Raw genomic sequence first — 15,450 nt, forward strand, 5'->3', positions numbered from 1 at the left:
TTATTATTATTATTATTATTTTATTAAGAGATTTTCTATTCATTTTACATACCAACCACAGTTTCCCCCATCCTCCCCCCCCCCCCCCCCCACTGTCCCCTCAACCCACCCCCCATTCCCACCTCCTCCAAGGCAAGGTCTCCCATGGGGAGTCAGCAGAACCTGGTACATGCAGGTGAGGCAGGTCCAAACCCCTCCTCCCTGCACCAAGGCTGCGCAAAGTGTCCCACCATAGGCACTAGGCTCCAAAATGCCAGCTCATGCACTAGGGATGGGTCCCATTCCCACTGCCTGGGAGCCCCCTAAACATTGGATTTCTTCTTAGTACTTGTATTGAATAAATGCAAAGACCTCCAAGATGATAGATATATAAAGAATGATACAAGGATACCCATTTGAACTCACTACCTCTTGAGAAAAACACTAACAACACACTGCCAGCTCAATTGACAAGGTGAGCATCACATGTTCACAGATGAGCAAAATTCCAGGCAAACAAAGTGGCCTTGGGGAAGGACTTGTTGTCCCAGCCATCAAGAGTTACTGCATAACTATAGTGCCATGCAATAGCCATTGAATTGCAATGGTCAAAAGAACAGAATAGAAAAGCCAGGGACAGATTCAAATACACGGAGAAATGGCATTTCCTCTTCATGGGTGAAGAGTTGGATTTTTATTGAAGGGCTACTAGAAAATTCATGTATGAAAAAAATGAAGTTGGACTCCAACATTGTATCATACACAAAAAACCAGAGGAAGACAAGACTGATGTAAATCTGTACATAAACTCATAAAATATGCATGGAAGAGAATAAAGGAGGCTATCTTTATGGCTTCGAGGTAGAAAACGCACTTCTTAACAGACACGAAATGCAAACCACAATAAAAAAGATGTATTTGGTTCCCTGAAAGATGTCAGAAAGACACACAGACTTCTGCAAGTATGGAAGAGACTTTCCAATACTTCGATTTAATGAGTTGGTACACAGGCTATATCTTTAAAAATCCTGAAAGCTAAGAGAAAAAGATGGAAAACTCAGAGAAATAGAAACTTCAGCAGGCATTTCACACACAGAAAGGAAACTCAAAAACAGAAAATATACATAGCACATCTAATCTGGAGCCTTATTAAAAATCATGCTGAAGTGACAAAATGGCCATATACCTCTCCATAGTCACTTGAAGAGTTAAGAAGTCCAGCGACACCAAGTGTTGGCAACAATGTCTCTCATGACCCAACTTCCCAATCCACAGGAGACTTCTTTTGAGAAGTCTACTACTAGACACTTGAAACCACCAAACTAGACAGGCTGTATTTTTTCCCACATATGATCATATCTATGGCAATGTTGAATTTATAAGTCAGACCCAATAAAGAATTAACAACTAATGAAATCCCACATACTGTACTGAACTCATACATGTGTGGCCTACTGGAAACTCTTGCTGGACTATATTCACTTTTCCCTTGGTGATGATGTGAGTGACCTTCCCCATGGGGGACAGAGTTGTAGATGACAATATCATCCCTCAGAAGAAGTATCCCTGAGCTATGATAAGGACAGTTGTAGGTGTATCTTCCCAAAGTGAATGTATGAATAAGGAAAGCCTGACGTAGGTAATAAATACTCTCCCTTCAATGCTTTCCTCCTATACCTATACCGTCAACTTGCCAGATTTTGGATCACCATGGAAACACACCTCTGAGTGTGTGTATGAGGGTGTTCCCAGGAGGCTTAACTAAGCAGTAAAGCCCCTTCCTGGATATGTGGGTGGCACCACCCTACAGACTGGAGTCCCGGGCTGCATGGGAAGAAGAAAGAGAGCTGGATTCATATCTTTTTGATTCTTGGCTATAGATGTGTGCCAGCTGCCTCCTGGTCTAGCTGCCATGTTTTCCTACCATGATGGACTGTACCCCCAAACAGTGAGCCCTAACAAGCTCTTCTCCCCTAGATAGTTTTGATGAGGTATATCATAGAAAGGGGAAAAGTAGTAAAATTGGTCGATGATTTTTTTCTTCTTTTTGTGGTATTGGGAATAGAACCTTGGGCTGCACACATGCTAGGGAAGTTTCTCTGCCCCAAGCTACAACCCAGCCCCAGCCAATGATGTTTAATTGGCAGATCCAGTGAGAATGTAACCTGAAATGCCTCCCCTAGAAGTGGAGTCAGCTACTGTGTATCGCCATTATGGTCATAGCTGCAGGGCTCATAACCAGAAGGATGCCCCTACCCACACTTACTCCTCCCTAGACTCCTGAAAATGAAGATTCACAGGAGTAGCAGTGTCTGTCTTAAAAATAATTCTGTGCTGGCAGGAGAAGTCTGCCTATCACCATCCACATTGATGGGAATTAATTACATTACTGTCCTAATTACTGTTCGGAGGGGAGTGTCTGCACAGGCAGGAGGAAATGTGGGTTTAGTGGGAGGGAGGATGCTGTTACAGAGGGGGATGCTGTGAAGAAGGCAAATGGCGGCATTGTGGCTGCACACAGGCTAAGTACCATTAACTTTTACAAACAAAACTTTAGTGACCTTCTATTTTGCATGTGTGAACTGGACATTATTGGATAGTTTACTTAAAAAATGTTATTGACTCTACAGCTGTTGGTCTACAGTTTATGTGTTCCCACTAGTTTGGTTTGGCTGTCTCTGTAGGTTTTCTCATCATGATCTTGATGCCCCTTGCTCACAGAATCCCTCTTCTCTCTCTTTAACTGGACTCCTGGAGCTTGGCCTGGTGCTTGGCTGTGGATCTCTGCATCTGCTTCCCTCAGTTACTGGATGAAGACTCTATGATGCCAGTTAGGGTACTCACTGATCTGATTACTGTGGAGTCTCCATGGGACTGGACTAGGCTCTCTGCAAAAGCGAGACAGTTGTGTAACTTGATCTGCTTAAAGGGCCCCCTGGCAGTAGGATCAGGATCCATCCCTGGTGCATGAGCTGGCTTTTTGGAGCCCACTACCTATGGTGGGACACCTCACACAACCTTGATGCAGGGGGAGGGGCTTGGATCTGCCTCTACTAAATGTACCTTGCCTTTTTGGAGGAGGGAATGGGGAGTGGGTTGTGGAGGGTGGGGAGAGAAGGCAGGAAGGGCGGGAGGAGGGAGGAGAGGGAGATCTGTGATTGGTATGTAAAATGAATAAAAAAATTCCTTAGTTAAAAAAATGTTATTGAGCAAGGCTTTGGGGATATGATGGCCCATGGATAAGTCAGTCAAGTGTTTGCCTGGTATGTGTGAGGCCTTGAGTGAAATTCTGAAAAACAACAGGTTCCTAAGCAAAATCACTTTTTAAAGCCAACAGATGGTTAAACTTTCCGTCTGCAGCTAAGTGTTTGCAATGTGACTTCTGTGCTGCCTACGCATCTAACAAGGACTTCCGCAAACCTGCCAGAAAGCGTTAGTCCAGTTTCTTCCAGCTTTAACTGAGAAGCGAGACCACTGTGAACAAGCACCGTGCTTCCTGAGGGCTCATGGGACATGGATTGGTGGCCCCAGCCCCAGACATGCTGACTTGGTAGGTCTCAGGGGAGGGTCCTGCTGCTCCAGGACCACCTTTGACAACTAGTGATGAAAGGAGACACATAGAGAGTCCCCCACTGTCAGATAAACTGTCTTCCATCTTTACTCTTAACACAAGAGTCGTGTGCAAAGACAGTTGCACATGTCTGCCAACAATTTCCCTTCATTTCTTCCCTATCTCAGCTTACTCTTTATTGTGAACGTATGTGTATAATCTTAGACATTTGAAAAGTATTTTTCTGCTAGGCAGGTGACCAGAGAGGGCAAAGGGACCCTTTCTCTGGAGTTTACCAATGGACTCATAACTCACTGTGCCCTTGCGTGCCCTTGGTGGCTTGAGGAAAAGTGGGTCATTCTGAGTAGGACAAATTCACTCCCGACATTTGTCAGGCAGAACTTGACGGTCAACAGCTCAGCCCTACTACATTTCACCAACATCATGACACCTGTCACATAAATGACGGTGTGTCTGTTAGGAGTCGGTTTTCCAGCCTTAGAGACCCGAGCTGTTCTCCTGCTTGACCCCACAGTGGTCAAGGAACACCGGGCATGAACACAGGTGTATGCCATGACTCGGAGCAGCTGTGGGCATTCTTTCCCGTATCCCTGACCCCTGCCATTTAACCGTGACCCCTCCTGCATTATTAGTGAGCACAATAAGGTTCATTTATTAAACCTGCCTTTCTTTTCACTTTATGTTTCTCCTTCTTACCCACCCTGGCAAGTGGGTGGGTGACAGGGACCCAGAGCAAAGGGCTGTTGTTTCCTCTATAACACCTGCCTCTTGGGAATATGCAGCATTTTAGAGGGACATGGGTTCATCTGTCATTGCTAAAACCCATCTCAGACCAAAGTGGGACCCATTCAATACGTTTCTCATTCAGAATTTGGTAAAGAGGTCTTGGTGGTTATTGGGTTACATGGCAGGACTGGGCACCCCAGAGAATAATGCAAAGCATCTCAGGGGGTTGACATTTTTCTGGGGGGCGGGTAGGAGGCAGGGCTGGAGACAGGTGATAAGGAAGCTGTGGAAAGTACTAGAAGGAAGCTATACAGCCATTAATGGGACTGGGAGAGGACTTTTTTGGTCAGAGAAGGTCTGTGAAGGGAAAACTTACTCCACAGTGTTGAGAGGGAGGGAAGAAGGTAGGTATGGGCACTGAAAGGAGACCCCAGGACCAGGGCAGGTGAACATAGATGGAAGCTTAGGGAGATATTAGAAGGGGCACAGGGACACACAGTTCTGAAGGCCACCATTAAGCAGTTCCCTTTATTGGAGAACTTTGGTTTTATGGAGTCAATGAACACAGACTGAGAGGAAGATCCTTGGCACACGGTTGGTTGGTTGATTGAGCCCTAGGGCTGAGTGAACAAAATAACAAATGCTGTGCAGCCCCCTCCATATTCCATTCTCGCTGCCTGGGTCCAATCACAGCCATTGTGTTTGGCATCTTGTTCTCTTTCTAGATGCCTATTTACTTACTATACCCATTTCTTTTCTTGTTCTTATTCCTCAAGAATACCACTGTGCTCAGGTGAAAATGTCTGGAGAATACTGAGACTTCCTAACCCCACAGTGTAGTGGGAAAGGCAACATTAATATGATAACATGGGAACGAAGCAGAGAGTAATGGGCGAGATGGCGGAGGGCAGGGCACGGCAGGCACACTCTGTAAGAATACATTAGTGTTACATGGCGTTGTAGGAAGGCTCAATATCAGGACACCAAAGTGCTTGGAAGCACAGTGGCATGCTTTGTGGGGACACCGTGGTAGTGTATGGCACGCTGGGAACTCTCAGTGTAGGGATGGATATACTGGCATTGAAGAGTGGAAACCTTCTATGTAGAGATACAGTACGAGGCAGGGCATGGTGGGAAAGATCCACACAGGGATTCAGCAGTGGGCAGGGCATGGGGGAAAGGTTTCCTATGGAGATAGAGTAATAGACAGGCCATGGTAGAAAGGCTGGCTGTAGGGATCCAACAGTGGGCGGGGCATGGGGGAAAGGGTGCAGCAGTAGGTGGGACATGGTGGGAAGGCTCCATGTAAGAATGCAGCAATGGCTGGCATGTGGTGGGAATGCTCCATGCAGGGATGCAGCAGTGGGAAGGGCATGGTAGAAAGGCTCCATGCAGGGATGCAGCAGTGGGCAGGGCATGGTGGAAAGGCTCCATGCAGTGATATAGCAGTGGGAAGGGCATGATGGGAAGACTCCATGTAGGCATACAGGCCCTGGTTCCACCTCAGGCCATTCTGTTTTCATTTCTTAACATTAAAGCAATCTGTGGTTCATTGTTTACCAATGAGAAAATAACATATAGTGACAGATACATACACACATTTAAATAGTGACTCTCATGGCCATAAATAGTTCCATGCTCATGGGGGTCTCAATTTACTTACGTGGAAAGAGATAAGCTAATTAAAAAAATTTGCATTTGCAAAAGGGGTCTCACCAGTTACACAGGCAAGCCCTGAACTCACTCTGGCACCCAAGTAGTCCTAAACTTGTGATCCTCTTGCCTCTGCCTTCTCCAGCAGCTGGGATGACAGGCCTGCTACTAAGCCTGGGTAAGCTTTGTTTTCAGACCTGTTTCACCCAAATTGAATTCAGAGGGATAAACAGCATCAAAAACAGTGCTTTTAGCATTGACAGGCTGCTTAAGCAAACACACTCCTATTTGCAGGAAATCTTGGCCTGGTTCAGCACTGCTGTGTGGAGGTCAAGTTTATGTTCATCCAATTAACTGCCACTGACTCCGTCCATACTTAATCATACCACGGCCTGGCTGATTCACGGCAGACTCACAGTTGCTCTACAGCAGTAAACTCATCTAATTGAGTATTGCACACAGCTAATTAAATATGAAAACAGGATTGTGTGCAGTCAGGTTTCCAGCCTGCCTCATAAACTTGCCGATTCTAATTTGTATTTACCAGGGAAATCTGGGCGTTTCTAGCCTACTAGTTAATCGGTTGATGGGGAGAGGGTCACAAACAAGGGCAGCTCTTGTGTTTTGGGTGAAGTATGTGCTTTTAAAAACCAGCAACTCTATAGGAAAAGGCACAACTTTAATCTTATTGCCGAGGGGCAAAAGGACCAGGACTTTTAAAGATGATCCATTCTGGGAAGTGTCTGGGAAGTTAGGGGGGGAACTTTGGCTACTTTTGAGGTCATTTCTCTTTCCCCACCACACACCCTCCTCATGGCTTCAGAGTGTCTTTCCATGAAGTGACAGGCTGCAGGGCAATCTGCTTTGATAGCACAGGCTCTTCACCCACACAAAGACAGCAATCTCCACATTCTCTCTCTCTCTGTTGTGTGTATGTGACTGTGTGTCCGTGTGACTGTGTGTCCGTGTGAATGTGTGTTCCTGTGTAGATGCAGGCCGGAGGTCAACTTTTAGCACTATTCCTTAGACGCTATCGACTTTGTTTTCTGACCCAAGGTGAATCTCTGGGATCTGGGCTTGTGGGCTGGTCCTGTCTCTGCATGCTCAGCTCTGAGATTACAAGCCAGCATGACCATGCCAGGCTGCCGTACGTGCTGGGGACCAAACTCAGGTCCTCACGCTGGCACAGAGGGGCTTTCCTAGGCCAGCTCTCTAGCCCAGGAGAACTCTCTGTCATCTTGCTCATGGATTCACTGGCGGTGCTGAAAAGGATTTGTACAAAGAAAGGTTCTCAGACCTGAGAATCGTGGTGTCGATGTGACACCCAACCCCACTTACAATCCCTTTGCATGTCAATTGCTTCATCTTTGATTGGGGATAATAATATCACCTCTCTTCAAGCTGGTGTGCGGATTTGATGGAAAACAGATGATTGGCATTTAGCATATGGCCAATACATACTACGCATGCTACAGGTAATGTAGATGTTTGTAAGTGTGTTTTCCTTGTCATTTTAAATACTGGCATGCAGATCTTAGAGAGGTGGGAGAGTACAATTTCTAGTTGGACGCAGAATTTCCTATCAGAGTTATTTCCTTGTCTCATCAAACTATCAAAGACTACTCCCACTGCTCAGACTCTGCAGGGACTTTAGAACTGACACTGCCTCTGAGTGCCTGTGTCCCCTTCCCCGGATGGCCACAGGAAGACCTGTAAAATACCCAGACTCCCATTCCACTCCTCCTTCTGTGCCTACCCTACCCTGGAATCACAGGTGTCCAGCTAAAAGAGTCACAGACCTTGCCATGCCTAATTTCGTTCCTTCCCACCCAGAACTCGGCACCCATCCCTAGCCCCAGAACCAAGACTCTCCGTGCTGTCCAATTTCCCGGAGCAGAAGACTGCACCCTTGAACACCTTCAAATACCTTTCTTTTCTGCTTCTCTCTCTTTCACTCCAATTAGGGTCAAAGTTATCCGATAGGCACATGTTTTCCACTGCTAACTTAAATGCCACGTTTTCAGCAGATGCAGATTCTATGCTGAAGCTCCCACTAGAATACTGCAGATCCCAAAGCCCAAGGAACTGCCGCACTCAACTGATCTGACAAGCCCCAGGGCAGGAGGAGGCTTGCCTTGTCTCCTTAGAAGCACTCAAGTGTTCCCCAAGATCTCAGCACATCCTTGAATGCATGGTGCCAACCGCTGATGTGTCTGGATTCTTTGTGTTGCCCTTTAACAAGCAGGCAAGTTGGTGAGTTGTTGTTTTTCTAATGTGATTAAAGGTACAATAAGGTATGTGTGCAACTAGAGGCAAAGCCATTGTTCTGCACCATTAAGCTCACAGCAGCCCCCCAAAGAAACTGTAGGCAGCTTGCCAATGGCCCTAATGAAGAGCATCTCTTTGAATTATCTCTGGATGAGGGAAGGATCAAGCCAGAGCCCTAGAATATTTGATCCTCTTTGTGCTGCTGTTATGAAGGCTTACTGAAGCCAGACACACCGGACTTTCTGGAACTGTAATTTATGGAAACCTTAATTTCACTGTTCTAATAAGGTTTTGCATAATAAGGGTGAGGAAGCAAATATTAATTCCTGCAAGTGTTTTGTGAATTCTTCTATGCTATGGTTCAGGACGCCCAAAGAATAGGAGGAAGGAGGGATTTTACTTAGCTGGCACAAGGGTCGTCGGTCTGAAAAGTAGTTTGGGCTTCCTGAAAATAAATCTGCATGGCTCCCTAAACTGCTGACAACATGTATTTCAGATGGAAGTCATTTATCAGCAACTCACTGAACGAAGCTTCATACAGAAATAGTCCCACAAAAAATTCACCCAGTAAAAACCAAACAGAGTCCAGATTCCTTCTTTTGGGATTGTTGTTGAGTCTTAAGAGCACAAATAATATAGCTGAATAAAACAATAAGTTGACATAGATTTACTCTAGATATCATAGAGTTGAATTTTGGAAGGTGCCACTATTACAGATGTATCTGAAACTCACCTGAAAGAATGCTGTTGATAAAAACCAAACCAAGCATGGAGTTTTGCAAACTACCATTTAACTTACTCCTTTTGCAGCAGCCTTGCTTAGGTGATGGGGTCTCATACTCTGCTCAGCTCACTTCTAAATGTTTGGCTCAGAAAGAGAACCTCCAGATCATCAGACAAACTGAGGATTAGGACGGAACACATGATGACATGAGGGATGGGGGCCAGATCATCAGCAGTGGCAGCACTACTGCCCAAGACCTCCCACACATCCCTGAACTGCTGGCAAGAGGATGTGTGTCCCATTAAGTCCTGAGCATGGAGTTGGAAGCCAGGCATATTTCTAAGACTTAAGAGGCCTCTTTTTAGCAGGTGGGACAGTTCCAAACCTCAGAATGTTTTATATGTCTCACTGCAGAAAGTTGACAGTCAGACAGACACACCTTTTCTTCCCCCGGGGTCATCATAGTATCATTAGGTTTTGTTCACAGAAGCAGCCAGCACATTCGGCTGTCTGGCTGGGACCACCCGCCCTCTGGTGGCTTATGTAAAAATGACACATACCTAACAATCAAATTCTTTTTAAAGTCAAGCCTGGCTCTCAAAAAAAATGTATTAATTTGCCATTTATTGTTATAAACCAAGAAGCACACACCCATTTTCTTGCTCACCATAATGTTATTTTACCATGCTGATTAAAAAAAAAAAACTTACAAGACTGTGATTTTCTGTTTACTGATATTTTTTAAAAAAGAGTCAGAATGATTCAGGAGGAAAATCCTTAACTGCCAAGTTAGGTTACCAAGAACCATGTCAAAGCTCCTTGCTCAAGATGGGGCTGAATATTTAAAAAGAAAGCACTCAGCACAGATGAAGATAAGCTAGCTGGGTTGTACGGAAAATACCCCCTTACATCTCAACTGAAATTTCATGTTCTGACGTAGAAGCCATGACAAGTCACCTGCTGTGGGTGACGGTCTGTAAGACAAAGTCACTTGCTTCAGAAGTTGCCATCGTTTGTATCGGACGGACGTGGCAAGGGCGAGGCATAGAGGTGAGCACCACATGTCCCGTTACAAGAAGCTGCTGAAAGGAGGGCTCAACAGAGGACTTTGCCCCGCTAAAGCAGCAGCTTGAAACTGTTTGTAAACAGACACAAAACACTGCAAGCATCCATCCTTGCCCCCTGTCTTCCCCGACTTGTTCAAAGGCGGCGTGACCACTCTTTGACCCTTCCTGTCTGCCGCGGCCGCTCAGCAGAGCACTTAGTTGTCATGGAGCTCTGTGACACAACTGCTTCCAACACACTGCGAGACTATCAACAGCTATCCAGACTCTCAAAAGCAAGCACCGGAAAGCTGCTAGGAAGCACACTGCTTAAGGGAGTTAACAGAACATCGCCGCCGCCACCGCCGAAGTGGACAAGGCTGGCTGAGGCAGGACACACACACACACACACAGAAATTCCTGCCCTGGGAGAGATGCTGCCAGGTGGAGGACCGCAGAATAACCTGCCGTGCGTTACCTGGCAAACTTCATAGAGTAATTTGTACTGCTCCTCTTGCTTCTGCGCGCTGCACAAGCTGCATCCCATGTTTGGAGGAATGTCAAAGAAAGCCGTCGGGACCGCCAGTGCCTGGGAAGCCGCTCCCTCAGCATGCAGGCATTGGAGGGCTCTCTGAGAGCCTCAGGTGAGTCAGGCAGCTGCAAAGCCTCATGCAGGCATGGCTCTCTGAGGCTGCAAAACAACTCTCTGCTTCCTCCACGCTTCCTTTCCTTCCCTCACAGCATGCACGCACGCGCGCGGGGGCACACACACACACACACACACACACACACACACACACACACACACACACATACACACACACACACCCTGCTCCCTCCTCCGAGTGACTCTGGCAGCTGGATTGTGGTCCAATGCACACGCTATATATACTGCTGCTCATGCATATTAATCAGGTCTCATTGACTATTCATAACAGACAATGATACAGAAGCTATAATTGCCAACTATGACAGTTGAAATTTCTCTAATTAACAAGCAAGTGCTCCAGTGGTAGGGAATAATAAAAAGACACTAACAATTTTGCAAGCCATTTTCTGGCAGTTACAAATAAACATGACTACATTTTTTTTTCCAGCAGGGGTCTCTTAGGATAATCCCTAATGCATTTCAGCTAAGTAGAAATTCATTTTTAAATATATCATAAAATTTCTGATGATATAAAATGTATTTAATGCTGCAGATAATGACGGCACATAAACAGATTTTATGGAAAGGACATGTTTTGAATAATATTCCAATAATGTTTAGCACTGTACAAAGTTGTAGGAAAGAAATGTTCCACCTATGAATAAAATATACAAATCTAAATTGCAAGTTTTTAGAGCCGTGAGTATGTAAAGTAGTAGGCGGGGTAAGGAGAGAGGCTGCCCTACAGGCGAGCAGGCAGATATTATTACCAACATACCTTGCCAATCCCAAAGGCAGAAACTTATTTGTCAAAGTGACCCAGAAGCGACAGAAGCAGCCCGCCTCGTGCCATCTCCTCAGTTCTGCAGATGTCACAGATAATGGGGAGATGACACTTCAGAGACAAATGTCACCGGCTGCTACCACCTATGCTCTGGTATCTCATGGCTGCCCAGGGGTAGGTAGCTGTGCCTCGTGTTGTGTGTCACGGAAGCAGGAAGAGGCAATGGTAAAGACGGGAAGGTGAGCGTGGACAGCACCAGGGAGGTTCTGTCTTAAGACAACGTTTCTTGCTTCTTCATTTGGTTCCTGTCCCACTGAACAAGTGTCCTGGCTTTTAAAACTACTTAAAACAAAAACAAAACAAAACAACAACAACAAAAAATCCCTGCTGGCCCTACTGCCCGAATGGGACACATTGGTGTTTCTTCCTCACCTAAAATGGCAATGCTGAAAATTCCCATCACTGCTCCCAGAGCCATCACCACCCCCTTCCTTAGATAAAGGGTGAACTGTCTGAGAAAGACTCCCACACCCCCTGTCAAGAGGCGTCTTGGGAGCGCAAGAATAATGCCTCCTTTTTCTGGGAGCCGAGACACACCTGAGATGTGAGTAAACCTGTGCCAGTTAACTCCTACTTAGGCAGGTGGCCAACAGGTGGGTAGGGTCCCGTTTCTCAGACAGAAAATAAGGTCCTGCCTCTTGACTGGGCCAGCACACGGCTCTGATGGTTGGAGGAGGGGGATGGCCACTTCCATTTTGGGTCCTTACCTGTTGTGTCTGCCTCAGCTGGTGCAGGCATAGACTGAACTGGAGGGTGGGTCTGGGCAGGAGCCTTGGTCGTCGACGGTGGAGGATTCTGGGAAGGGTCTTATCTAGCTATCAGCTCCTGGAGCCTCAGTCTCCTCATTTGTCATCATGGCCATGCTAAGCAGCTGTCTTACAGCACACTGTAGCCAAGAACTGGGAGAAGATAAGCTCCTCGAGACACAGAGCAGAGGTTGTGCTTAGCCACGCCCTTGTCCTTCCCCTACATCCATCAGTAAGTCTGACCTGCTCAACCACCAACTGCACTGGCCTAAAAGCCTCCCAGTGGCTTCTAATCATATTGGGATGGAAGCACAAAATTTACCTCAGGGACCCAGAAAGCCTGGCAAAAATTGGTCCTCGCTTATCACCTAGTCAGCATTCTCCTCTTCCCCCTAGCTCTGGTTCTCAGCACACTCCAGACCAATCACACTCTTCCTCATGGACTTCCAAAACTGCTCTACCCCTCCATTTCTTACCAACCTTTTACCCCATCTCAGTCTACAGGAACCTTCTTGAGGACAGCCTGTGCTAGGCTACCTGCAGGCGTCTCCTACAGGCATCTGCTTTCCAGTGGGCTCCTCACTGTGCCCTCTTACCACACTCCTCTCCTCAGGATGCCGATAACTACTGCTCCCCTGCTCTGTGGTGTGTGTGTGTGTGTGTGTGTGTGTGTGTGTGTGTGTGTGTGTGTGTGTGTGCATATGTGAGTGCATGCATGTAAATGCGAACGTGTGTACTTCTAGAGACCAGAGGTGGGTATCCAGCATCTTCCTCTACCACTTCCTATCTTAATATTTAAGATAGGGCCTCTTACCCTGAACCTGGAGTTTGCTCTTTTGACTGAGACGGCTGCCTAGCAAGCCTCAGTGATCCTCCTGTCTTTGGTACCTGCTCCTACTTCAAGCACCGAGGGTTACAGTAATACGCAGCCACATCTAGCTTTTGCAGGGGTGCTCAATCCAGCTTCAGGTCCTCATACTTGTGTGGCAAGCACTTTACCCATCAGCCATCATCTCCCAGCCCTTGGGACAACTTCAGAAGCAGTGACGATCTTGTTCACAGATGACCACTTGTTTATTGTCTCTTTACAGGAGGCTTAAGCTCCCGGAGGCAGTCGTACCATCTCCAACCCTGGGAGCTGAGGAAACACAGTCAGCTAGCTGGGAGAATTAGGTGGAAGACCACCAGGCAGCCCCACAAATGCCCCATGAATGCCAGTGTAAGCTGGCGAGCACCATCACAAAACAGAGAGCACAGTGCCAGGTGTCCATGGGAAGGGAAGGCTTGCAATCATGCCTGACTCTTCCGAAGTTACAAGGACCCTTGGCTTCACGGTCATTCTTTGTTTACTTACTTGCAAACAACCACAAATAAATGTTGAAACAAACCCAAGCTGAGTTGTTAGAGAACATATATGTCTTGTTATGAATCTTTCAAGTTATAACCCCAAGCTAAGAGAGTTGTGGTGAATGTTCCACTGGACTTCAGTACAGTGCCTGTGAAACATTTTGGTCTTAGGAGCCTTTTAGAAGCTTTAAAATGTTGAAGCAAGTTGTAGGTGCACACTTATAATCCTAGCACTGAGGCAGGAGGACGGCCACAAGTTTAAGGTCAGTCTGGGGTATATAACAAGACACACTGTCTTAAAATGTGAGGAAGTATGAAGGTATTATTGATGTAATTACAAGTATTTATTAGAATTCAAGCCACCAGAAACCTAAAAGTTATGTGTGCATGAGTTCATTTAAAAATAGCAGTAACTAGATGGGGAGGAAGCCTAGTGAGGAGAGTGTTTGATCTGCAGGCATAAGGACCCAGAATTCCCATGGAGCTGGGTGTGGAAGCACGCGTCCGGAATTGCGGGGCTCTTCTAGTGAGACGGGAGGTGAAAACGGAAGCTCATGGTCAGCTAGCCTGGTATACACAGTGGCGAACAACAGTTTCAAACAGGGTAGAAGGTGAGAGGACTCCTGTCTGTCTGTCTGTCACACACAGACAGTAGGAACAAACCTACAGTATATTAATAGAAACAGTATAATGCAAAGAAGTGACTATAGTTTCTACAACAGACAATTTTAAAGGGGGAGGGCAGAACTTTACACTTTACCAACGTTCTCTGATGATCATGGGGGACAGGAGATTGTCACAGTTGCTGCTGTACCCAGTGCCTCTCATAAGCATCATGTAGATGCTGGGAAATGCCACTGGGCGGTCTACCACTAACAGAATGCCAGTCAAAGAGAGAAAGCATACTTGGGCATTTTCAGGCAAATGCTTTTGGCCTTGCAGATGCTGAGAAGCAAGCATCCAGGGCCCGAGTGGGTGCCCAGGCCACACTCTGAAAACCCCTGTCTCAGTGGAATATTTCCATGAGCTGGATGTCGCACATCTCCTTGCCTGACAGTGGGGAGGGGACAGAGAGGACAGTGTTCCCATTCTTGGTATTAAAACATCACATAGAATTATCATTGCAAAACCTTTCATGTACCCAGAGTGCCTCAAACAAAACTAACAAAGTGAACATTGGCCCTTCAACTCGGCCAATCGTCCAGCACAAGTACAATGTGAGTATCATTTTCAAAATCTTGTTTGCGCTGAGCCTGTCAGAATCATGGTCTTCCCGAGAAAGGTCCACCTATGTGATGGAACGCACCAAAGCATTGGGCCACACTGACCCCAGCGGCAGTGTGAGGACACACACTGTGAGAGACTGCAAGGCAAAAATGAAAAGCGGCATGTTGCACAAAGACACACATTGTCTGGAGAAGGTATTCAACAGGTTTTCCCAAGTTTGTGACCATATTTTCTGAAAAACGCTAACAAGCTCGCCAGAGGACCAGGCACTTTTCTCAGCTACCCTGTACCATCCCACACCTGCCTCTTTCTGCCTTCATGGAAACTGAAAAAAATAAAGTGCAAAGAAGGGTCAGCAGAGTGCTCAATGAGACAGAGGAGCCCATCTGAAAGCCCTGAAGGGGCCCAGGGCATGTCTTTAGTAATTGGTCTCTGAACATCCATAGTTGGTTGGAGATTGTGCTGCCTGGTTCTTATGTCAGCTTCACACAAGCCAGAGTTACTTGGGAGGACTTCAGTTGAGAAAATGCCCCTCACCCCACCCCCGCCCCCAGACTGGCCTGTGGGTAAGCCAATGGAGCATTTGCTTGATAGGTGATTGATATGAGAGGGCCTAGCCCACTGTGGGTGGTGCCACTCCTAGGCGGGTGGTCCTGGGAGCCAGAAGAAAGCA

General features: G+C 46.6%; 1 protein-coding gene across 4 annotated transcripts in view; it reads right to left on the reverse strand.

Annotated features, from left to right (window-relative positions):
- Positions 1–15,450, reverse strand: part of Pdzrn3 (PDZ domain containing ring finger 3) — a 230,632-nt gene that overhangs the window by 39,718 nt on the left and 175,464 nt on the right. Inside the window, exon 1 of one of the 4 annotated variants that reach the window (XM_037203949.1) lies at positions 12,165–12,188. The exons of 2 other annotated variants lie outside the window; for them this stretch is intronic. Coding sequence is in view for 1 of the 2 variants with exons in the window: in XM_028872711.2 (XP_028728544.1) it covers positions 10,443–10,511 (69 nt within the window). In the remaining variant the exon portion in view is untranslated. Of the gene's footprint in view, positions 1–10,442; positions 10,724–12,164; positions 12,189–15,450 lie in introns of those variants that run through there. One more of the 4 variants, XM_028872711.2, reaches the window with a different exon arrangement.

Source organism: Peromyscus leucopus, chromosome 3 (assembly GCF_004664715.2).
Source record: "Peromyscus leucopus breed LL Stock chromosome 3, UCI_PerLeu_2.1, whole genome shotgun sequence".
Lineage (NCBI taxonomy): Eukaryota > Metazoa > Chordata > Mammalia > Rodentia > Cricetidae > Peromyscus > Peromyscus leucopus.